General features: G+C 42.3%; 1 protein-coding gene across 1 annotated transcript; it reads right to left on the reverse strand.

Annotated features, from left to right (window-relative positions):
• Positions 1-987: 987 nt before the first annotated feature.
• SNX31 (sorting nexin 31) lies at positions 988-24,769 on the reverse strand. The gene is given in 9 exon segments (XM_061995894.1): positions 988-1,064; positions 1,636-1,791; positions 2,474-2,566; positions 2,928-2,997; positions 4,810-4,935; positions 8,810-8,970; positions 15,860-15,924; positions 17,023-17,137; positions 24,665-24,769. Coding segments are annotated over 9 exon segments (912 nt in total). The 3' UTR covers positions 988-1,043.
• Positions 24,770-26,018: the final 1,249 nt, after the last annotated feature.

Below are 26,018 nucleotides of genomic sequence, written 5' to 3' on the forward strand. Positions count from 1 at the left end.
AGCACATTTCTGGCCTTTAGCCCTTCCTCACACTTCTGCAGAAAGTGGGACACAAGTTTTCTGATCAACAAGTCTCTACATCAAGCACAACCCCAATAGATTTCACAGAAGAATTAACACTGAGGTAATTTCAGAGGTTTTTTTTGTTCTCCAACAGCAAAGAAACTAGAAAGCTTACTGCTTATGGCTCATGTTCTCACAAAACTTAAGCATGTCAGGAAATTAACACTTAGCAAATAGCTGTGTGAACTGCTTCATCACCCCAGAATTCAGAAGTCATGTGTGAGAAATCAAGCATTTTGATTTTACTTGAAAAAACTCTTCTCTGCTGCTAAGTGGGTCTCAGACACAGAAGCAGTGTACTTGGAACAACAGTCTATCCTCTTTTTATAGAGGCTCTATACCTAAACTGAGATGAGTGCTGTCTTTGATACTGCACAGCCTAGATTATTTGCTAGGCAGCATAACCACAGATGGATGACTTGAATTCCTGGATACTTTTCTCTTTAAAGAGCTGCCTGAAAATAGTGGGAGGAATGCCACCCTACAAATAATTCTTAAATGAGATTTTACATTTAAAAAAAAACCCAACTGTGATGTCACATACTCACACTCTCCGTTAACCTGTGTTAATATGGCATATATTTATATTTTAACAACAGGATTTTTTAATGGAAAATGGAGTGCCCTTGACCTTTGGTGGGCCTGACCAATTAATGACTTTGGATACTTACTGAGCCCAGAAAGGCTTGCCTGCTAAGTGTAGACATTTCTCTTTAATGGGAAAAAAAAAATCCTCTTCCTAGAAACTCAAATGCTTTTCCCCAGATAACTGTCCCCAGGATAACCTGCTTGAAAGCATAGCCACTGCTTTCTGGTAGAGATGCAGTAACCACTTTTGAAGATCCCCTATGGCTATAAGATTACATTTTATTCTGATCCTTTCTGAAAAGGACTGAGAACTAACCTGTTTTGTGTACAAAATTATCCACTGTCATGTGCCCAAATTATTGCATTCAAATCTAAGCTCCAGAGTGTCTTCTTCACCATCTTTTGTAGCATCCCTGAAAAAGAACTCAAACAGCCAATGAACAGAAGAGACAGCTAAAAACAGCATAAAGGTATTCAGCCTTAAAGCAGAATTAGTCAATCAGGTTAATTTTATACAGTATATAAATGAAACAGCTGAAGATCTGTACCAGAACACTTATCATGGGGGATGGAGAAAGTGGGAGTCAAGATGGGGGAGTCTTTATAAGCATAAAGCTGGCTAAAGCCATGCTTTTGCTCACTCCCACACAAAACTGACAATGACAACTTTAGTTCCAACAGGAATGGAAAGGGGAAGGCAAAGTATGACATGGAATACCAGGGAAGGAAGAAAACATAGCTGATTAAGGCTAGATGGTTTGTTGTGGTAAAGGCTGCCAAGGGAATATGTTTCTGGATAGGTTTTGGAGGGGAATATGGGCAAATGGGAGGAATTTAAAGCAGACCAGCCCCTTCCCCCTAGACACGCCCTTCCCCGACAGCCTTGGTTTTCATGAAGAGAAAATTATTTCAGATACAAAGTCAGGGAAGTACTTACAAGAAAAGTAACCTGCCAACTTCTTAACCTGTTGATTTTAAACTGACCTCTTTGGTTTGGTTAGTAGGCAGTTCTATGCAGCAGTGAATGTCATTATTGCCGACACAGATGTTGGCTGAGCAGTCGCCTTCTGGACAGTCACAGACACAAGGATCGAGCTGCACATAGCCATAGAATGGCATTTCTCGAATCAGCTCGAGGCACTGCACCAAAAGACAGAACTAAAGCAATGTGCTGTAATGGCAAGGGGAATCTAGTGATTTCAGGGCGGGGGGGGGGGGGGGGGAAGACTACAAGACAGATCTCTCCAATTGCTAATACACCTTCTGCTGGGAGGACACCAATTCACGACAATATGTCAAAGCTTGACTCAGAATAACACTTTACAGTCCACACCTAGAAACTTCAATGTTGGGTTTTTTTTTCAGTGGATAAGATGAGCTGGATCTTTTGGATCCATCATCATATCTGATAAGAGATAAAACTCAGTAGTAAGAAATACTGAGAATAACAGTCCCAGCAGTCTGAATTTCCATCTGATTTCCTAAACTGGATGACAAACCTTTGCACCTGCATTTAGCAAATAGAGGAGAGTAGGAAATGTCTTTCTCGCCCTTAGGATCCAAGTCATTCTGTTGAGATATTTTTAAATGCTAGCAGAGATGAGAACCTCCCATTTCTATCTGGTGGTTCAGTATCTGTACAGTGGACAGGAGACTTGGGTCTCTAGCTCAAACCACTCCACAGAATTTTAATGTTTTACTTTATTTTTGAAGCCACAGTTTCTAGTATCATTACTTAAAAAACAAACAAAAAAATCCAGCAACTCCCCACCACAAAACTCACTCATTTGATCTATTTAGATTGTTTAAAATAATATTTTACCTCTGCTTTGCTTGCATTTCTTCGTAGAAACTCCAGTTCCTGTATCTGCCCTTCTGTTGTTTTAAGCCAGTTCCTCTTCACTTCCTGTATTGTCTTAAAGTATTTTTTAAAAATAGTAAAAAAGCCATCAAAAATGTTCTTCCTTTCACACACAAACACTCAGAAAGCTTTTTTTTAAAACAAGGCCTTTGATTTTGGGACAAGTTCACCCTGCTCTGTTCTTCCCTCCTGAATTAACAGTTTCCAAAGCTAGTGCAGCTCAAGACAACGTTACAGGTGAGTTAGAATTTCTAGTATGTGAGTTTGTAGGAAAAAAAATACCAAGCATGATCAACAGTTATATCCAGCACTCTTCTAAGTGCAACACAACAGTGTTAAACAGGAACATTGCAAGAATTTGCATAAAAGATTAAATGAGAAAGCTCTCAAATTTCTAAAGACCTTTCAGTTTTACCTGCATGTATATCAAATTCAGTGAAGCTCTATAATCCATCAGCAGCATATCAAGAGAAGGATCCATATACCTTTCCCTTACACGGCAAAAAAAGTAATAAAATATGAAGATATGCTTCTAAACATGGCACTTGGATTTTTTTTTTCAGCTAAATATGGTGTGTGCATGACCCAGAAATATCCCATCACCTACAGATTTAAAAAACTAGTAAAACCAAACAGTTGTGCCCTTGAAGCCTGTACTATGCTCATTCTTTACACACTGTAGCAGAATGGAAGTAAATTTGTCAGATTATCCAATCTCTCTGCTTTGATTTGGGTAAAACCTAACATAACTGTCACAATTTAGGACCAAAACTGTCCTCATTTTCTCAAACAACTCAGGGTTTGCCAACATAAAAGTAAGACTCTCAGAGCAACCAGTGTCATGCTGCAGTGCTGACATATAAGAACTAGCTAGCTGCAGTACCAGCTGCTGTAGATCTGCTGCAGGATCAGATCAGTACAGCAGCAAAGCAAGTTAAATAGTTATCCAAGTGCCATACAGCAACAAGTAGCTTGATGCATTGTAGATAAAAGCATCTTGGGAAAGTCTACCTGAGAGCACAAGTAGAGCAGCACAGGCCCCATAGCTGGTATTACATAGCTGTGTTACTCCCACTTCACAGGTGCTATGCCCAAACACTGCCATTTCCTACCTCTGTGCTTTGAAGCAGTACTAGATGGAGAAGTATCTACTCAGTCATTTTATCGTAGCTGACCACCACATGGTGCTGTCATTAATTAGGCTGTTAGGTTCTCCCATTTCTAAGGGCACATATATAAGGAAATAGAGAAAGCTTTGGAGAGGCCAAAGTCTAGTCCAGCAGGTTTAAATCAGACACATTACAAGCATCCAACAACAGGTCTGTGTACCTGTTTGCTGCCACCAAAAGGCATGATCTGTTTTTCCTCTTCTGCTTCCAACCTTGGTCCTTGCTTTGGCATTCATCTAATACAACTCACTAAGCATGCAAAAATTTATTCCCTTTTTTCTTTTTCCTTGTAAGCAGTAGACCACAACCAGAGCAGGGAGCCATTAGAATGGCTCAACTATACTGCCTAACTGCACCCTCAGGGCACTCACTGTTTGGCAAATGGGACTTTGGCACCAGACTCCCTGTCCCCAGGGTTTATCCTCAGGCACAAGTCAGCACAACTCTTTGCTGCACAGCAAACAAACCCAGGAGACTCACTCAGGACAAAAACAGGCCATCAGACCAACCAAATAAACATCCATCAACTTACTTTTAGGCCAGGTTAGCTTGCTGGTCCAGTCCACCATGTCTGCCCACACAGTTCCACCATCGTAACCAAGGAGGAGTAAATGAAAGGGGAAGAGTGCTCTGCTGCTTAAGCCAGGCCACTCATCAAAAGAAATGCTCAAGCTGTGGCTCAGCTATTATGTGTATGAGTGTATAGAAATGAGCATTTCAGACAAAAAGTAATCCAGGTCTTCCTAAACAGAGCTGCAATTTCCAACTCAGAATTCTCTTCTATATTGTTTACTGGTATATTCCCATTTGTGGTCACTGCATTATGCAGGTATAAAAATTAGTAGGCAGACAGCCACAAAGCATCTCCCTATAGATTCCAAGAGAGAGAGAGAGAGAGAATAAACAGCTAGCTGCAGTAAAGGACACTTCAGGAATGCTACAGTGATAGAATCTAAAACATGCAGGGCCAGAGAAACCACTCAATTCCAGTAACAAATTGGCCTCAGAGAAAAACAATCGAGTTGCTGAGACTTGAAGTCTTTGTAACTAAGTTATTCAAGGGATTTCTTTCTCTGTTAATAGCACTTGTCATGCATCTGGGTTTTTTCTTTTAAGCTTCTTGCTCACCACTTTCTGATCCCAAGCTTACAGTGCAACTCTTTCATGCTTTGAAGACTCACATAAGGAAGTTCAAATTCTGCCACATTTTTCACCACCAGGAAAAGAATAAAAAACAGAGACATTTGGTGAAATCTAGTAAAATAGCTCAGCTACATATCAGTTAGTGCTGGTTAGCAGTGTGCTTCTGGGGAAGAAAAAGAAGTTGAATATAAATTCTGGGGTAAAGTAAGGTGACACTTCTCACTTCCAAGTCTCTAAACTTACATAGCTCTATTACTTACAGAACGTCTCTACTCAGACAATGCTCTTGTAGAATATCCTTCTCTCAAAACACAACATCATGTTCAAACTTTACCTTCTGTCAGTTAAGAAAGGAAGCATGTCATGATACAGGAAAGTAAGTCACAGATACTGCTTATAACAGAACGGTTTCCCATCTCATTAAACTCAGCATGTGATCTGTAAATTAAGAACTGTTTTAGGTAGGTACGGCCACCTGATTAAATGCCTACTCAGAAGACACATCAAATAATTCCCACATGGTAAAGTTGCTACATCTTGTAGACTGGAAAACACACGATATTTGTATGTGAAAGTCTCACTCCTGTACCACAGTATCAATTGCCATATTTTCTTCCCCCTTGTCACTCTTTCCAAGCCACGTGGGGAGTAGGCTTGAGTGGCTTTACAAGACAGGATGGGTCGTTCAGCGTGAGCAGGCTCATGCAAGCAAGCTCAGTCACTGCAGCCAAGGAAAAAAATCCAAGAGAGGGCTAGCTTAAGCACCTTGTAAAACTTACCAGAGAGTGCTCCACCATCATGATCTTGAAAGAAAAAGAAGCTAAAGTGTTTTATTAATTCTCTTCATAAGCCCGTCTTGCTCAATGTAACCTTTAAAAACAAAGGTCAGAAGCTTAGCTATCCATTAGCATGAATAAGGAAGAAATGTTCAATACCTATTAATGTAACCTAATTCTATTTTAATTTTCCCTCGTCTCATTTAATTGTTCATTTAGGAGCAAATATATATTATAGCATTTGAGTTTGTGAGGAGTTTCCTAAGTTTCAAAGTTACATAAAAATGTAACAAAATAGGAAATGTTTACTGCTCCACCATGCATTTAAATATCCTCTGTCACATTGTTCCAGACCTTTACTACCAAATCCTCAGATGCTGTGATACAGTAAGTACTGTGTGCTCTGAACTTACAACACTGCTCATGAGCATCACAAATATGTATGTTTACAGGATTTGTGTATTTTCCAAGCTGATAAGAGTCCTCTTGTTTTTCTAGGAAAAATCAACAAGTCCTGCCCCTTTACTGAACGCACTTCTAGGGTTCTACAGTTCTGTGTGAAGGTTTCTGACAAGAGTACACTTATGCACTGTCAATAATGAAAGCCCAATGGAGCTCAAGGGGGAAAAATCCTATTCAGCTTGACATTTGGATTGTTTTCAGGTTGCCATGGCCCCTCTATATCACCTCAGAAAGAGGGCAGAAGTAGCACCAACAGAAAATGCAGAAATTCTTTATTTGCAGGACCAGCTGCATAATGGGATGGTGGGGACAGAAAAAGTCAGGCAGTGGTGAGCACAGAAACCACTGAATCAGATTGGGATATTTGTCTGGTTCTGGTTTTGGTTGTGAAAAGAAATAAAAGCATAAGTTCAAGCAGCCACAAGCTAAGACAGCACAATGCCATAAGAGCGTTCTGAAACTGCAGAGACCCCAGTCCACTCAGGAAAGTGGTGTGGCAACTGTACTCCTGTCATAGCTCACATGGCAGATTGTGCAATCTGATAGAGGAGTCATGCTTTGGTCAGAGAAGCCTTTGTCTCAGCATAAGGTGGAAGTACTAGTTTTCAGTCTTGTTCCAAAGGGTATCAATCCCAAAGCACTTCCAGCTCTGTCACAGTGACAGCACTGTAAATTCACTCACCTTCACAGTTTAGAAGAGTTTCCTCCAGCTGTATCAGCTAGTTTAAAAAGCAGACATGGTTTGATGCGTGGGGAAAAAGCAGACACCAAGCTAAATATAAGTTGGGAAGAATTGTTCCAAGTTCAAATTAAAACACACATTCAAGAGGTGTTCCTTATACTTGTTAATATCAGAGCTGTTACCAGAGAGGGCAGCAGAGCATAAAAATCACTTGCCTCATGCTCAGTTCAGACACCAGGTATAATGGAAAGAAAGTTCAAACACAAAAGAGAGGTGAGAATATTAGTGGCACCATCTTTCATTCTGTCTGCCTCTGTGCCAAGGAGTCCCCATAAAGTCCTTTGAGAAAGTAGCCACAGAGTTTCAACTTCTTATCCTTTAGCAGCATAATACTAAGCACACCAGATGGCATTTCCAAAGAATATCAAACACAATCTTTGATTCAGTAGAATTTTGACTTATTTTATTTCTTGGATCCAAGCACAAGCTGGTACATGCTGCCTGAACAGCAGGATGTTAGGGTGTGATGGCTGAAAAATCTACCTCTGCTGCAAAAGATCAGTGAATGTGCGAGCACATTTACAATAACAAAAACTAAGTCCTACCTCATCTTTAAGGCTACGAGAGAAGAAATGGTGTCTGCAGCATTTACAATACCACTGTTTCTTTACATTGCCACATTAACACTCAACATCTATAAATATAATATACAAAGCAACACACAACACCACTGTGTGGCCTGGAAATTACCTTGACCTGTTGCAAAATCTACAAGTTTATCAAGTCCAAATGATAAGTATTTTTAGAAGGATATTTGCAAATCCCTTTCCTTATGCAAGGTCCCTATGCATGTCTGCTATCTAAAAATGTCTCCTTGCTTCTTTCACCCTGTTAGTACCTACTTCCCTCTCCTCAAATCAAAATTGCTCTCTCCTGGCCAACCCAAATGCTTCTTGCCTTCAGCATCTCCTACCCCAGACATCTCCCTTTGCAGAGTCTAAGGACAACTCTGACACCTACCTTCCCCTGAAAAATTAGTCTCAGTATTGCCTCGGGTGGTGCAAACCCCATGGCAGAACAAAGCCAACAAGGGGTTACCCTGTGCTATCCCACTCATGGTAACTGTGCACAGATACTGTGTGTTCTGCAGCCAGCCTAACACGCCAGCTTGACTGACAAGAACGGATACCCATTCAGTCCGCTTGTACCTCTGGTCAGCTGAGAACTGCCTCCACAAACTCAGACTGCAAAGGCACAACAGAAATACAGGACACAATTTTCTGTATGATGAGAGGAATTTTCAGAATCCAATTACAAAGAAGACTGCTGGCCTGGTGGGAACAACCAAGGAAGAGGCTTCAGCCTTGCTTGTGCACACATATGTACAAGTACACAAAATATGCAGAGCCACTGCTGCTCCTCCTCTCTTGGCATAAGAAGGGAACCCCAGCTGAAAGTTTCAAACACAAGCCAGCCAGTTGTGTAAACAACGTTCGGTTGCTACTGGTTTCAAAAAGTATAACTAGCAATTGTTTACTGTATGTATTACAGCAGCTGTCACTGGCATGCCAGGGCCACAGTGCTTGAGCTGTGCCAGTCCTGCAAAGGAAGGCCCACAGTTTCACAGCAAATGCCAAGCGGCATAAAACAAGTAAAGGAGAAGCATGCAGAAAAACAAGACCTCACAAAAGTGCACCACTTAAGACATAAGCCAAGACTAGACCATCACTTCTGACTACAGTGTTGAAGCACTTTCACCCACACTATACTAAACCAAAAAGGGGGTTAATTAAGAATACAGCCCCATAAGGAATAGGATATATTTTCTCATTCTATCATAAAAGGAGGAAATTTGAACTTGACAGACAAATGCCATACAATATTAAGAAGAGGTAAATTATGGATGAATATGAGAACCAAAAAAAGCTCATCTGCAAAATCAACAATGCCCCTCACCTCCCTCACCTCTGGTACAATAAATCCCTCAAAAAACACAGAGGATATTCTTGTATGTCTTCAGTAAGGAGTTCTATTCTTTCCTGACCAAAATTATCATCATTTTTGCCCACTCCTCCTGAAATGGAAAACTTCAACACCATTCTGGAAATGCATTACTTCCAATATTTTTTCTGCAGTGTCCGATGTCTGGATGTGAAGTCTAATATTGCTGCCATCAGCACGGAAGACATCCAAAAAGGCTCTCTGGGTTTGGATGTTAAATGTATCCTGTTAGGTAGAAACACAACTCTAGTTTATTGCTTTCCATATTGCAGAAGCCCTTCTGCTCTATTTCCCAGTTTACTGAAGTAAAGTAAACAACTGAGCTTACTGTTTACTAAATGTTAAGTTACTAAAATTACTGTTAAAGCTTGCAGATGACCAAAATAACCATATGCAGAACAGTAAGTAGGAAGATACTGGAGAATGAAAGGGGGAGGTCACATCATTGATGTTAAAGATGAGCACAGGTTACCTAGTGTCTCAGTGTCTGTAGGAATGACATAGTCACTGTTATAGGAAGCAGAGACTCCAAAAAGAAGAGGTAGATAAATAGCTGCATGTGAATATTCAAAGCCACAATCTTGCCAGAAGGAAAAAAAAAATGCATCTCTGTACCTACAAACAGGAATAATGAGGTTATGGTGTCTTAATACACCAGAGTCACTGCTACTGGAACACTGTGCAATGCCAGCACTCACAGTTCAAAACCACTGCAAATCGGAAGGGGATGTGGAGAAGAAACCTGAAAGCATTTAGGTCATGAGAAACCAGACCTCAAATAAGTGACCTCAGAGAACTTTCATATGTCTAGACATATACAGGGGTAATTTGCAATCTGCAAAACTAAAGTACAGGAGTCAGATCCTTTGGCTGTCAATGATAGGTGCAGGCAAACCAGAAGCAAAGCACATGTTTCTAACAGTGAGGCTGCACACAAGAATGGGGTATCTTACACTGGTTTTATATAAAAACTTTGTATTTCCCTAAAACGATTTTCCTGAGCTCAAACCCAAAAAGCCCCATGCCTTACTACGCAGAACAAGTCATGTTTCAAGAGGATGGAGACTAGTTCAAGAACTCCTTTAGGGATGCATCTGGATGAGGTGGCAGAAACTCATTGCTGCAGCTCCTCTTGCCCTGTATCAGAAGGCAGCAATGGTCTTTCTGGCTTTTTTTCTTAATTAAGAAGATGTGCTTCCCTTGAGATTCACTATGGAGGAAGATGCTGCAATTGCACAAACTGCATGCAACATTAAAATTTAAATGTCTTGTATTCATCTCTGCTAGTCTGGTGGAAGATAGGGGAGACTCCCTGGGGTACTCTCAGTATCTTGCTGCGGAGTTTTCGTGTTGCCTGTATGAGGGGAAGAAAAGCACGATCCAAACTTTCAAGCTACTTCCAAGCAGTTTGAGTTCAAGAACACTGTGCAATGTATTAGTAGGCAGATTAATTTGAGGATGTACTAGAGAGAAGAAAATATCAGTCCCATCTAGAATGGTCACATTAAGTATCACTGTTTAATACTTAAACTAGGATTTTCTATTGGCTTTTCTTTAAAACTACTTTAATTTCCCTTATTTACTGGACTACAAGCACAGCTTCATTTCATGGTATTTGGGCCAAACTCCCTACTTTCTATCTTTAACTTTTGATTGTTCTTTTAACATGGTGATAACATAGCAAACCAAAAATAACAATGAACTGAAACTGGTGAGTTTGGGGAGTTCCCCCTCCCTCCTCCTGTCTAATGTGCTTTACCCCAAGAAGGCAGAACTGACCATGCCAGAAACTCTACATTGTTCAGCATAATAAATATTTGTGTTTAACCTCTTATCAGTGAAGTATTGTTGAGAATCACAGAATGTACCTATATGAATACAAAAGGAGGAAACACCACAGTCTGTAAGACAGGAGAAGACAGTGTTAAGAGAAGACACACAAAAACAGACACGTCCCTAAAGCAACACTTGAGAATTCAGCATAAGTTTAATACAAGTACAACGGGAAAAGCATTTATTGGTGTTAGCAATAATCCATTTAGTAAGTGCACGTGGCAACCCCAGTCACTTCCAAAATGGACAGAAAAATATTTTTGAAAGAAACTTGTAGCAAAGCATCAGAAAAGTTCAGATCTTCTCTCAGTCTGCTATTTTAGTTTTGGGAAAAGTCTGTCTTATCTACCCAAAACAGGCACCAACATTAAAAAAAATCCCTGAATGTTGGCAATAGTACATGTTCAGCAGTATTTTTCATGTTTCCTACACTTTTGGTCCTCAAATTCAGGGAACATGCCATGTAACTGGAACCGGACACTTTCTTGTATCCTTTAATACCGCTTATTGGAATCTTCCCTTAACGCTGTCACTATTACCAGTGGTACCCACTTGCCTGCCCCAGTCACTTGTAGGCTAGCTCAGTCATTAATATAACAATGTCGAATAACAGAGCTGGTGAGAGTTGGGTTTTTTGGTTTTGATGAACAAAAGAAAAAACAACCAACCAGACAAAAATCAAACCAGAAAACCAAGAAAAATACCCCAAACAACCCAACTCCAAGCAAACAAACTAAACCATATTTCTATTATATAGCTCCTCCCACAGGAAAAAACCCTCTAAATCTAGATATCTTCTGCTCCAGTTTTCCATGACAAAACTTAATTTTAGGTGATTTTGTTTGAACAAAAATAAACACCTATCTGAACCCTCAGCAAGCTCGCAAAAGATTTGTTGCTCAGCTAAGAAGCATGGGCCATAAAAGGAAAAAGGCCAAGAACATGGGCCTTTATTATAACATATTTGAAAAGTACAACAGGTCAAAGGACTGAATTGCATCTTCACATTGCAACAAAGACAAACCAGACATCTTTGAATTAAAATTGTTCAGAACTTTCAATGCCAGAAACCCTTCACCCTGGCCAGCACACAATAAAAGTCTGAAAGTATGGAAACTTCCCACATGACATTTGGATTTCTGGTCAGCTACACTTTTGAAATAGAAGAAATCCAACCTGTTTTGATATTAAAGAAATAATATTTTTAGAGCAGTGCTGAAATCATGGATACTGAGCCTAACTTCTGTTTCTACTGTGAGCTACTGTGAGGGGACAGAGGAATGATACATGTATGTGCTCCTCTGTTGTATGCACAAATAATAAGTGCATTGCGAGTGCCAAGAAGCAGAGGCTGCATGGTCAGGGACAGGGGCTCTATCCACAAAAAGAACCCCTGCAGCCTGTGATTAGACCAACTTTGATCCCTGGTAACATCTGCAGATTTCTGGGTTACATTTTATCGACACTTTCAATAGCATACATACCATAGCTCTCTTACAGTGTTCAATCCTTGGCCTCGTGCTTGCTCTTTAGAAGTAAAAACATCTCACATCAGAATCCTCTGATGAAGGACTTTTCATCTGTTCTTTCACCAATACCCAAATCCTTTTTGCTCATGCTAAAAGCCGCTGTTCACCACCAACACAGACTGGGAAAGGTTGGCCTCCTAGATCACCAACTCCAAACCTCTACTGCTGCAAAGAAATAAGTCTTGATTTTATTCATAAATGCGTAATGACTGTCCTCACAGCTGCATCCTGAATACACCACATTATGGATGCCAAATACAGAAGCAGGCTGCGATCTTGCATAACGTTTAAGGATATAGATGAGTTGCTTTAAAATAAGACTGATAGGGATGTATGCACCTGCTTTTACTGCCTTTATTGTGATGAAAAAGTAGAAGATGACACAGACACAATGGTCTCATCTTGTTCATGACTTCTTGCAAAAACTGTGCCATTTGTCTAAGGGGCTGCGGGACATCCTGAATCTGTCTGTCCAGCTTGGGCACTGGCCAAGTTTGCAGAGTTTGGAAGAGTGGAGGGGCAGGGAGGTCATGGGTTAGACTGTTCAATTCTGCTGCGTGATAGTGTTGGTAAATATTTCAGCAATGTTTGTTTTGAGCAAAGCATCCATTGTGCCAAGCTGCTTCCCCACATGCCAGGAGCCTTGCTGTCCCCAAGAATTTCTCCCAGTAGATGAGGTTGCTGGGGAAGCAGGCAGAGCACGCCTGCTGTAAGGGGCAAACAGTAACAACCTATGCAATAGGTAAAGATGGTGCTGGGCAAAATCGGGCCTGGAAAGCAGGGTTAACCTGCATGGGCTTGTCCTCACTTGAAAAGTTTGCCCTGCTAAATATGATCAGCTGTTTGGTGTGATGCTGAGTGCAGATACAGATGAGTCACACTCAACACTGTCAGGCAGCTGGAGTAAAACCACAGTCTTTGCTCAGCACTCCCACTCCAAGGACTGTTGGTCTCAGCACACCCTTCACAACCCCATTCAGAACCAAAACACAGGAAAGGACAGAAAAGGTCTTAAATTCATTTTTTTTTCTTTGTGTCTTCTATTTCTGTCAATGACAAACAAATATCTTTAGCTAGAAGCTTAAATACCGCTTTTTAAGACAAGCCAAGAAAATAAAGCAAACACTAGAAGTCAACTTGAAAGGACAGCTCTATTCTCTCATAAAGAAAGACAGAAGTGAAGGTGGAAAAAGTGAGCAGTAGAATTCCTAGGAAAAAAAAACCAACTAGCCTAGCAATCTCATTAGCTTCTGGTTTCCTGTCTTCTCATTCTATTAAAACTGAAGGTTTCTATTTATAAAAGCTGCCCTGGTTTTACTTACAGACAGATCTATGCTCAATAAATAGCTGTGGTGGCAGAAAAGTGGCTGGTTGTTTCCCATTCATCACCACCTGCAGTGACATTCCTCTGCCACTTCTTCCCCATTAGCTGGCAGGTTGCTTGTACAGGTGTGCATTAACTTCTGTCAGGTAACCAGGCTAGTCAAAGTCAGTCTATGCTGTCAACAAAAAAGGAGATGCAATTTCAGCATCTTAATTATGTTTTATTCTTGAATCTTCCATTAATCATCCTTCTTGCAACATAACAGCTGAGCAAATCTGGGGTAATGCCTGGTTTTAACACTAAGTAGCAGTAACACTGAAACCCTAACTACATTTTCACTCCTAAGTAACATGTATGATGCTGAATGCTGCCTACACATCTTCAACAGTGGAGAAGGAAAGAACAGTACAGAGGTGGGTTCTTTAAAGATGAACTTCACTGTGTCTTTGGGTGCTGTTACAGAAATTTTGTCACTCTGACATAAAACACCTCAAGTCACAGTAGACTAATAAATACTGGAACATGCACAAGGCAGCCAGTTTGCTGAGCAAGATCTTTAGTAGCCCAAATGAATACTTATTCAGCTGACAGTTATACCAATTAAAGGCACTGTGCACAGCTGATGACAGCCAATACACTCCCATCTTTCACAGTTATTTGATGTCTCTTAGGAGTTTGTACTTTACCATAATGACAGAACACATAAAGCACTACTGCCATTTGTATTATGAAGCAGTAATTTATGCAAGCACAACCATTTTAAGTTTAAATTGTAAACCAAAAAGCTGGGGAACTACTGTCCTTGCCAAGCAGGAAGCCTAAACATTGTCTATGAAAATCCATTGTATTGTGGAACACAAATTTGGGTTAATTCTGTGTCTCGAGAATGCACTGACTTTACACTAACATTTAAGGTATAAACTCCACAGAGTAACTGATTGGTTTTGGCAGCACAGTCATCACATGCCTTAATAAGTACACACACAGAACCTATAAATTAAGCATTACACATATACTTATCAAATCACCACTCTTCACCAAAAAAGCCTTCAGTAAAGAAAAACCTGAATATACAACATCATTTCTGATGGTATATGAAGAGATATTCACAATGCTGGCATGTCAAAAGACATCATCAAACGCTTCAAACATGCATTTTGAAAAGTTATTTCCTGCCAGAACTTTATAAAAAAAAGTCAGTTGGTAGTGTTTAAGGGCAAACTGGAGGCATTTGTGATTGACTTAATTTTCTTTAGTAGACCTGTTATCAGTCTCATCAAGGCTAATTAAGACTCAGCAGCAATTGCTGTGAGTTAGCTATAGGGCTCTAACGGGTATTGGATCAGAACTACAGAGAGATGGCAAGATGGCTTCACACACACACAAAAAATCCCTAATCAGAAAGGGGGCTTTCACTGGCTTAAAGACTTCACTAGATCTTAATTTAAGAGACTGTAAATTGCATCTTTTTATCTATAAAGTATATATGAAAAACCTTTTTAGAATTTGTTAGGAATACTTCCCAGCATTTTCTGCAGCCTTTCTGAACTCCCCTTACATACCTTAATTACACACAGCAAGTGAAGAGCCCTCAAGTTACAAAACTTTCCTGGTCCTTCAGAACATCCCCTCTTTCCAGAATAACTCACTGCAAGTGAGGTTACAGCAGCACCAGCAGCATGTCAAGTACTTCCCAGAAAAATAAAGCAGCATCCCCTTCCTGAAAATGCTGTTGCAGTCACACTGCACCCACCTGCTCCAATATACTACTATCCTCACAAAAAACACAGCAGCTGGACAGGAAGTAAGACAAGAAAAGGGATATATAGCACCTTGCAGTAATCAGACACAAGCAAGAGCTATCCAGGCTCTGAGCCTGCCAAGGAAAGATCATACATGTCATGGATCATATTAAAATGGCTTTCAAAAGCCATGTAGGTTTCAACAAGCCATATACATGCCAGATTCTGCCCATCACTACAGCTGCAAGATAAGAGAATGTGACATTTTTACAGCAGTCATCAATACACTCATCCACTCAAAGCCCTGACACTACCAAAAAGCATTTACATATGCAAAATCCAAGAACGTGTGTAATCCTTCTATTGAGCTCTCACAAAGGCTCTTCTGGGAACTGTTTAGAATCGAAGGATTCATCAGATATACCACAGGATATAAAAAGCAAATAGTTCTTTCCACATGAGAAACAAGTTCATACATGGACAAAACAATAGCAATACTATTATTACTGCCATCCAGGCTTCACAGAGCACTTTGTCATTGGAACTTGCTGAGCTCTGCAAGACAGACCAACACCCTAAGAACACAAGGAAAGGAAGATAGCAAAGGAGGCCTTGGAACTCAGGAGGTACGATAAGGTTTCCACTCTTTCATATAGCAAACTATTTGGATGAAAAATTCAGCTTACCTACTGCAGCTTTTGGGTAAAACCTATGAAGACATCACTATTGGTAATATTTGAATCCAAAGTAACTGAAAAAACAGGAAGAAAACAGGGAGAGAGAAGCCAAACTTAGCCAAAAGATGAAAAACATCTAAAAACAAGGTGTAGACAATATCACTGTTGGTTAAACAGTCAGTGCTACTGACTGTTTTTCATCCTTTGGTTTCTGCACAGCTACTTTTACTAATCTGTTGTTAAATCACTGAAGCTACAAGCAGTGCATGATACACGTATTGTTGCTGTTATCCCAAAGCAAGGCTACAGTAAGGTTCTTGGCCATGTAGCTCCATGATCACTTGTGCTGGTAAGTGTAAAAGGAACTCCTGAATACTCAAAGAGAAAGAGATAAAATAATCACTAAGTAAGATTTCAAAGACTAATCTCGAGTTTCTGTTTTGTAAGTCTTGGCACAAAGTATTGAGGCCAGAGGCTACAAAACCTCTTTAAGCTACATTGCCTCACACCTTTTTTGGGGTAGCTGAAATGGTTATATTTCTTTATTTCGATGTTTACATGCAAACCATGAGATGCACTGTAGGGATCTTGCAGACCTGCTTTATAACATAATACACTGTGCCCGACATTTAATTTTTCTACAAACTCTTGTTATCACTTGCACAAGTCTGCCTGAAAACCCTCGAAGGGAAGAGGTTTATGCAGAGCCCAGTTGCATATTACACTTCTGCCCATCCAAGAGCCTGTTTTTTTGTCTCCCTCTTTTACCCACCAGCCATGAGTTCCCACAGCCAGCCTTGTGTCAGCTCTGGCTGTTGTGAAGCAGCAGGGATGGGTGGCTCAGCTCACTGATCTGGAAGAGTATAGAACAGCCAGACCACGGGCTGCTACTAGTTGGACAAGTTGGCTCCAGTTTAGTGTGAAACTGCACCCTTACAGTTTGGGAAAGCTGCAGAAAGGCAGCTGCTTCAGAAATATGAAATGCTGCTGTTCTAGAGCAACTGAACTAACAGACAGAATGGGGCTGCGATGATTAGCCCTAAATTTTTAGATACAGCCTTACTCAGCTCAGTACAGAAGGTAAAGCACTCTGCAGTCACAATTGTAGACACATCCTCAAATGTTTCGGCTCTAGGTATGAAAGCTGGTCAGGTTGCTGTAGCCAAGCTTACCATTCGGAAGGCACTGCTCCAGCTGTGACTGTCTCGCATCTGCCATCGATTTGGTCATTGCCAGGTAAAACATTGGAGGGAAAGCAGGCACAGCACTCCCAAAAAGCTGCCTCAGCTGCAAAACAGCCAAAGGAAAGCTCTGCATCAGTAAAGCGTTCATAGTTTCCACGGAGCTTTCAATGATCTCTTGTTTTGACAGAGACATATGATGACATACAAAGGGCACAGGGTACCCACCCAGCACCTCCCTGATGGCCCTCAGGGCCCATAACAAGGGCACAGCCTTTGCCTGGGCAACCACCAGAAGGCCAACCCAAGCAACTTCTTTTGATGGGTTTTTCATTTTTACAGACTTACCACTTCTGAGCTCCTGCTCTAAGCCAGAGGAGTAGCACTGTATTAACCTTACCAACTAAGTCTTATACACCTCATGGACAAACAAGATACGGTTATAGACATCTTCTCTTCCCAATACATTCATACAGCATTTCTTTGATCTAAACCCACAGAACTACTTTTTAAGAGCTGGTGACTTCTGCCCCTGACTTGTACTACCTTGGAGGTTTTTATTATTTTGTCTGTGAGAGGCAGTTAACTTTTATCAGATCATCTACTATTGTCAAAGGGAAAAAACCAACCAAACAAAACCCAGAAAATCTCTCACGAACATAAGCTATCTGAAAGTTTGATTCTTCCTCCAGCTGTATCAGAATAATGTCTCAGTTTATAACTGTCTGAACAATGTGCTCACTTATAAACTAACCTGAAAAGACTAGAGAACCTCAATTACATTATCTTACAATAATGTAACGTAGTTCCAATATAGGTTTGGGCAGTAGCTGGTCTCTTGGAAGTGTAGAAGTTCTCTGCTATAGGCAAGTTGTCTCAAGTGAAGGCTGAGCTATGTTTACCTTAACAATATGCACATCACTAAACACAGCAAAACACCTGAAGTTTGCCTGGAAACCTTCCTTCACCTAAATCAAAGCAACATAGCACGTAACCAGTAAAATAAGACTCCTCTACCATGCTGAGACATTACTACTAATTAAATTTTAAGCACCAGTATCCAACTCAGCAATTAGTGTCACTAAATCCTGTGAAAGGTGAGCAGATGAGGCCAGAGGGGAAATGTCAAGTCCTCTTTCACATGACTGCAGCAGATGAAGCTTGAAGGAAAAAAAGTGTTTATTATGGCAACAACTAGCGATACTTTTTCCTACCTGTTGACCAAAACCAGGAGCATGGCATATTCTCACAGCTACACTTCCCCTATATTGGCAACACACTGCTATTCTGAGTTCTTGATGATTAGATATGTGTGAATCGCTTCGAGATACGCAGCATAAAAGTTAGATAATGCGACATGCTTTGGTCTCATGTAAAGCTAACTGTAATAAAAAAAGTGCTTTTTATCTTCAAAGCTCTTCACGTGTGTGATCTTCCCTCAGGAACTGAAAAAATATCTCTGCTCTACAGGCAGGCAAACTGGGGAGATGCAGCAAAAAAATTCGCCAGAAGTCAAAGCCAGCACCACACTGACACCAAGGAGGTCCTCTCTCTCTCCTCTGTGTTCAGACCATGCCTCACCTGGTGATCTATTATCACCAGTTTGCACAAGCCAAGACTCTGGCCTGCTTTAAAAAAAAATAATGAATTCATCTCAGTGCTGGTTGCTTGGTAAGTTTCTTGAAATGCAGTTGTGTGTCCTCAGGATTTGAGCTACAGAAAAAAGAAACTTCTCCCAACCAATTAGACTTTTTTTTCATCTTAAAGAATTAAAAATAAACATCCATAAAATTTGAGTGTGTATTGGTGTACAGTGCTGGAAGTCCACCAGCGTGGCATTTCACTCTAGCAGAATGCAACTAGTCAATACTAGTCTTCACAAACCCATCAGCCTAGGCTACCTTTAAAATGCACGTCAAGCACACTGTACCTGGTAATGCCAAGTGCCAACTGCCTGCTGCCCTGCCAGGCTGACACTACTGCAAGGAATGGATCCCCTTCCCAAAACCTGCTCCTGACCTTTTTTATTTTTATTATTATTTCAAGGCTCCAGGATTGTTTCTGCAACCTACAACTCCTTCACAAGAAGGAGTGCACCAGTATAGGCTGGGGATTGACCTGCTGGAGAGCAGCTCTGCAGAGAGGGACCTGGGAGTCCTGGTTGACAATACATTAACCATGAGCCAGCAATGTGTCCTCGTGGCCAAGAAGACCAATGGCATCCTGGGGTGCATCACGAAGAGTGTGGCCAGCAGGTCGAGGGAGGATTTTCTTTTTTCTGTAGTGACCATTGACAGCACTAGAGGTAATGGACAAAAGCTGGAACACAAGTCTCACTTTAGGAAAAACTTCTTTCCTGTTAGGGTGAGGGAGCCCTGGCACAGACTGACCAGGGAGGGTGTGGAGTCCCTTCTCTGGAGGTTTTCAAAACCTGCCTGGATGCATTCCTGTGTGACTTCATCTAGGTGAACCTGCTTTGGCAAGGGGGTGGACTAGATGATCTCCAGAGGTCCCCTCTGGCCCCTATTATTCTGTGATTCACAAGAAGACATGTGTCTCAGTTCCAAACTAGGGTGCCCCACGTGCTGCTGTTTTCCTTTGACTGGACATACTTGTCCAGATTGGTACTCCAAAGCCATCCCACTCCACAAGCTGTCCAAGGGGAATACTCCCATCCTTTGGCCTCTCTGCTTACGTGACCAAGCGGCTTCTCTGCAGATACTGTGTGCAGCTCCTGTCAAGAACATGCAGCTGCCTGGGCCTGTCCTGCTCCACAGCTCACAACCCAGCACCAAGGCTGGGCATGGCTCCACCTGCCACTCCCCACCCCAAAGGCAGCTTCAAGAGCAAGTGTCAGGAGAGCCCACAGGAGACGGGCTCAGAAAAACAAGCTTAAATCTGATTGTGCTCAAAGCCCAGACAGGATGTTCCACTCTTCCTCCAAGATTTCCACCTAAAAGAGATAGAACAGTATCCCTAAATATTACAGTTTTAAGCTCTAAGAACTTATCTCCCCCAAAAAAAGGAGTAAAGACAAATGCCATAGTTGGTGTTGTTTCTTTTTTGTCTTTCTGCAATGAATATTCCCCTCTTCAGCAGGAGGAATCATCAGTTTTAAAATGCAGTCAGACAGCATTAATCATCTCCACTTAGTCTAATTCCATAGGTTTGTTTTTTGGTGTCAGTCCTGCCTTGTGTTGCCCTGACACACTATTTCATCCAGGACCATGCTGTGGCATAGGTGTGCAGATGCAAAAGTCAGACAGAGCATCAGGAACAAAAGTGCAAACCTAAAAAAATAGAGCAGCATTATAACTGTAGAGTTATTATGTATGGACTATATACAGAATCAGCAGGCCTCTGGGCATTTCATTTTCAGTTACTTGATTAAATATTTAAAAAGAAAGAGACACCATTCTAAGATTAAAAATGTTTAAACATGTTAAACGTGTATACATAAACTGTCTAAGCAATCAAAGGTACGAGACTATTCTGGTACGTGACTGGCTAAATTAGGTTTTAAAGAAACATTTTCTATATTTAATTCCTTTTTACCAATTGCTTTATCATGATTAACAGGGGGTTTAATAGAACTATTTTCCCAACAGTCATTCATACCAATCACAGATGCTGCTAACTGACTTAGCAGAGGCTGGCATCGTGACCAGCATCCATAAGTTTTGCATAGAGGATGCTTCCTATTTACTCCCTGCCTTGAAATAAACCAGTGAATGCTCCAACAATTGCAAGAAAAAATCTGCTCCTTTCAGTCCTACAACAGAACAGAGATTCATTATCATTATATTTGTTTAGAGAGGGACATGCTAAGCAGTTGTCAAAATGAAAAGCCAAATGCAAACACTAAAACATTACAAAGGTGGAAACCGGGGAAAGTCTGTGTCTTCACAACTGTTCGATTTTGAGGAAACCCAGTAACATTTCTAGTGCACAAACCACTGTCCAGGTTATCTCTATCCCCACTCTAGAAGTTGTATTTTGTATATTTTTGCAAGAGAGCCTTGCCTCTCCATAAGCAGAATAAAGATCCACAGCTTTAGGAGGAGTGCTCTGGTCAGTATGCAGTCCCCACAGAACTAAAGCCAGAGGAAAACATGGCTCCAGTGCAGAGCACACAGTGCACTGCCTCGCTGTCCCCATATGAATCTAGGCCTAAAGATTAGCTCCTTAAAATACACATCAGTCTGCCACCAACATTCCTGCTGAAGCTGTTCCCAGCTATTTGCAGAGAATGGTTACACAAGTCTTAGTTCAGCAACTGCAAAAAACAAACCTCGCCTCAACATGTAATGGCATTCATCCTGAGCAAAGGGAGACTGCTCCTTCAGCTGTCCTTCCTACTGCTGATACTTTCCCTAAACACTCAAGACAGAGGAGGGAACAAAGCCTGTATTTCCAACAATTGAATGTTATAGCTCCCAAAAGAAGGAGTAAAAAGGGGAAAGGCAGAGACACCTCTTTTACACCCAAGGTAAGCCTGATCTCCCAGAGGAAGGTCAAGGGAGTAAGTCCTCAGAAGGGCACCTTATGGCAACTCACAGCCAATTGCCTACTCCATAATAGAAGAAAGGGCTAAAGCTGCACAGCTCTCCCCAGCATTTCTGTCAGCCCCGACTAAGCAATTCCTTCTAGCAAGATCCCTTTTACAAAATCATTCTTGGTTGTTCACCTATACCATTTGCTTGAGTGCTTAAGGCTGAGAATCCCATTTGGAGGCAAAGAAATGTTGCTCAGGGTCAGTATATCTGCACCTCCCCATTCAGCAGTATCCAAAACCTCATACGCTCCCCCACACTACACTGCCTCTGAAGAGTTGCTCCTTTCAGACAGCCCCTTTGTGAAGAACAACTGCTCTGGGAGACAGGGACAGAGTTTGAGTGCATCTAACAAGAGAAGCATGCTCAGAATATAGAGTGTTGGGGATCAGGAAAATGCACAGCAAGATAAAAGGGGCAGGTAAGGCACAGCATCACAAATAAAAGTCGTGCCCTGATCTTTTATTACAGGTTAGGAAAGGAGCTTGTAGAGGTAGAATAGCAGTGTTTTAGAAACTACCACCCTGAAGGAGATCAGAAGCATCACATGCAACAAAGGTCAGAGGCCCATCCTCCAGAGTGGTGTTTAAGAATTACCATCAAGTATAATCATGCAGAAGTCTGCCCATGGAAGAAGCTTATTTCTAATTCACATCCTGCATCCATCACAGAATTTTTTTGCATCTATGGAGCTTCATGGACACCATATATTATCTGGTCAGGAGGGTGAAATTATTGTATCTTGGAGTTTAAGCCTTTCTATATGTGTGCATTTTTCTACCTTGAGTACTTTAAGCAAAATTTGGAGAACAGGATCTAATAATTACAGACAAATAGCCTCACATAAGTAGAAGGAAGACAATTAAGGGACAGCAGTGTAGCTGTAAGCTTCAAGATCAAGTATGGCAGCTACAAACAGCAGGAATGGAGGAATTAAAATAAAAATCAGCTAACAAGTTGTAAAGCCCAGCAAGAGGTGAACTGTCAGCTACAGAAGATGCAGAGAAGAGAAAGATTTTGCTGAGAGCATTAATGAAGTTAAAACTCTTTGAGCAAGAAATAGTAAGCTTTAAAACAAGTAAATACATAAGCTGGTTTATTACTTTAGATATGGTATCCAAAATGCTCCATTAACCAAAGTAAAATATTACTGTGAGAGCTCCCACAGTGAACAGAATTGCAGAGCTGGGGCATAAGAGCACATCTCAGCAAATGCTGTTTCCCATGGCAGTGCTGCTGCTGACTCAACTGCCTTTTAGCTGTGCTGCTCCAACTGCTTGTGCAGTCACATAGAGCTGAGAGAGACAGACCAATTCCCATTTGGGGTTACCTGGCTGAAAAGCTGCTCCAGAGTGGTCCCATCATTGCAACTGCAATTGCACAGCAAGGAGGCTGCCAAAAGGAGCATCTGCCTAACCCACTGCCATGAGAAGTATTCATCAAACAGGGCCCTAAACCAGAGTTGTCAAGATAAAATAAGGCTGCTCAGCAGGGATGACAGTGTGCACCTAGACTGATGGAACAGCTGGGAGAGATTTTGGAGCCAATGACTATCAGAGGCTAGAGAGATTGAGCTAGCAAAGAGAAGGCTGGTGGACTTCTTCCATGGAAGAGTTTCATGTCACATGCTCCCTTTTATCTTCCTAAGATGACCAGAGGGGAAGGGACAAAGGCAACTCAATGAGAAACAAAGCAAAAACAGAGATAAAACCAAAGATTCACCCTGAAATAATCCACTTCAGCTATGAGGGGCCCTGCATTATTCCCTGATGCTCACTATTCCTTGGACACCTTCAGGCTAGTGTTCCAGCTGTTTTATAACCACCTGGTAATTGCCTGTGTGGAAAGGTTCATTTCTGAGGTATGTGCTTAGGTAGTCTGGGGCAAAGGATCCAACATTCGGTTAACTTCCAGCTTGTACAAAAACCCCTCTAACTGTGCAACTGGCCTGGACTGATCGTCATACACTGTCTAGAGTTGACCATGGGAATAAAGACCTCAACTAAACAGTTTTACCTCTGAGGGGCCAAGGAAAAGAGGCACTTGGAGCTCACAAGCTGCTAGGCCACTTTTTCCCACTAAGCCAGTTTACCATAGTTCTGCTACATCCCTTGGACTTCTTTCTTCATTTGCCTCTCAGTTGCTGCTGGATTTCACCCTGCAAGCAGGGGGGCCCTGCAAGCAGCAGCTTTGCCCTGCCAGGTGCAAGGCAGGAGGGCAGGGCAGGGATTGGGACCAGGCCTATCCTCCCCGTGGAGTAGCATGAAGAAAGGATTTACCAACACGCGTTCGGACTGAAACAACTCGCCGCCCCTCTCCCATACTGGGCCTGGGAGGGCCAGGAGAAGCTCTCCTGCTCCGCAGCCCTCTCAGGAGCCCGGCCTGGCACTGTCCCGGTCCGCCCCGCTACCCGCCGCCCGCCCTCACCTGCGCAGCGGCAGAGCTGGCTGCCCCGCGCCTTGCCGAGCAGCAAGCCTTCCAGGCACGCCGCGGAAAGCACACCGCCGTCAGACCCGGCCCCGCCGCCCCCTCCCCGCAGCCCCTCGGCGGCCGCAGTGCGGAAAGGCAGCTTCATGGTGAGGCGAGCCGAGACGGGCCCGACCCCTCACGGCAGCGGCGGGATGAGGCCGGCGCAGACGGGAGCGGGCGCGACGCCAGGGGGCGCTGCCGCGAGCCGGCCCCTGGGGCGCAGCGCGGCGGCGGTGGGGGCGGCTTTGATACCAAAGCCTGCAGCAAAGGGCCGGGGCGGCGGGGGCTACGCGGGCGGACATTAACCGTCACTGAGCGCCGAACGCTGCCCGCGGCGGCCCCAGCCTGGCCGGGAAGGGCTGCAGGGGGCAGCGGGGCGCTGGGGACTCGATGCCGAGCAGGGAAGGAAGTGCGAGTAGCGCCGGGAACGGGACTACGGGGTAGTCGGTATTTTTGAAGGAACGAGAACCAGGAACCGCCTGGTAAATGGGGTATGCAGCAAGCTTCTAAGAAAATAAAGCCCTTCACACCGTGCCTCGCTGGAGGTCAAATGTAGTTAAAGTGGCAGGCTTGTATTTATTGCAGATTACCAGACAATAAAGACAAGTTACCCTTGCTGTAATTTCATGGCTTTCTTGAGGGTATTTCTGGTATCCCTGAGAGAAAGGTTCTGCGGCGCTAGGCCTTCTCACATGAGTCACTGTGGAAGTCCTCATGGTCTTAAACAATCAGCACTGCTGGGGAAGGGAAATGAGTTCATCAACACGGAAATAATGCAACTGAAAAGCTTCCCTGCAGACCAGAGCCTGACATAAGTGCTGTACTCTGGCCTCACCAAAAAGCCCTTCATCAGGGGAAGAGAATTATTTTAGGAAGGCTGTAATTCACTGAGCTGGGGAAAACCCCTTCCCAGTGGAACAAGGTTTGTACATATTTTTTCAAGAAACAGGATTAACCACAGGCATTCTGAAGAAAATGGGGCAAGTAAAATAACATTGTGTAACATGTTTAAGAACTTGATTTGGTTTTCTTCTTCATCTGTGCAACCAAATATAACCAGTCTGACAGCTTTTGGAGCACCCATACAACCACCTTCTTATAGAGCCAATTTTGTAGCTCCTGGTGTCACAGCTGCTTTCTTGTTCCTGGGAGATAAGGCACCTGCACTCTGGAGAGCTCTGGAAGCGCTTTCCCCTCCTGAGCAAAGGCCCCTAGGTACATACTTGTTTGCACCCCAAGCCACTTTTCAAGTCCATATCTCCCCTTGCAGCCTGGGAGGCTAAGCAGCTGTAGAATGAATTTGATAGAAAAATGTGAGGTATAGGCAGAGATCTACACTCTCAGTCACAGGCAGGAATTTTACACTTCTGCTGTCGTTCTAGATTGGTGATCTCTCATCTGCCTGAATCTGTTTTCCCTCTGGAAAATTATTGGAGGGGAAATCAAACTACCTTTGGTGGCAAATGTTTGTAACAGTGCCATGCAGGATTAAGCAAACTTACATTTACAGATGTGACAATGCAACATGTCTGTGGCCCACTTTTTAAACTCTAGTATCTGTTTTATGTCATCTGCTGGCTTCAGGTTTAATCTGGACCATGTGTAATGCAAGGTCCAGGGTACTGCAATGTGACACAACCAATTAGCCTGTCCAGGACATCATTTTTGTTCTCTGAATGCTCATGTATCGTGTAACATTTGGAAGTGTGCTTAGAGCTATAGAAATGTTACACCTCTGGACAATTACTGCTAGTTGAAACATCACTTGATTAGGGAAGTTTCTTTAGCAGGTTCCTTGTGAAGAAGACAACTCTTTGGCATAGATAGACTGCTCTTAATACTTAGTGCGACAGGCCCATTTTGTTGGCCTAGCTTGTCATTTCCTTTTTTGCTTACTTATTACATTCAATTCAAATACAAATGAGAAATCCAAGTATCTTTTTTTTTCTTTAATTAAAACATTAA

The sequence above is a fragment of the Colius striatus genome, chromosome 4 (genome assembly GCF_028858725.1).
Source record: "Colius striatus isolate bColStr4 chromosome 4, bColStr4.1.hap1, whole genome shotgun sequence".
Lineage (NCBI taxonomy): Eukaryota > Metazoa > Chordata > Aves > Coliiformes > Coliidae > Colius > Colius striatus.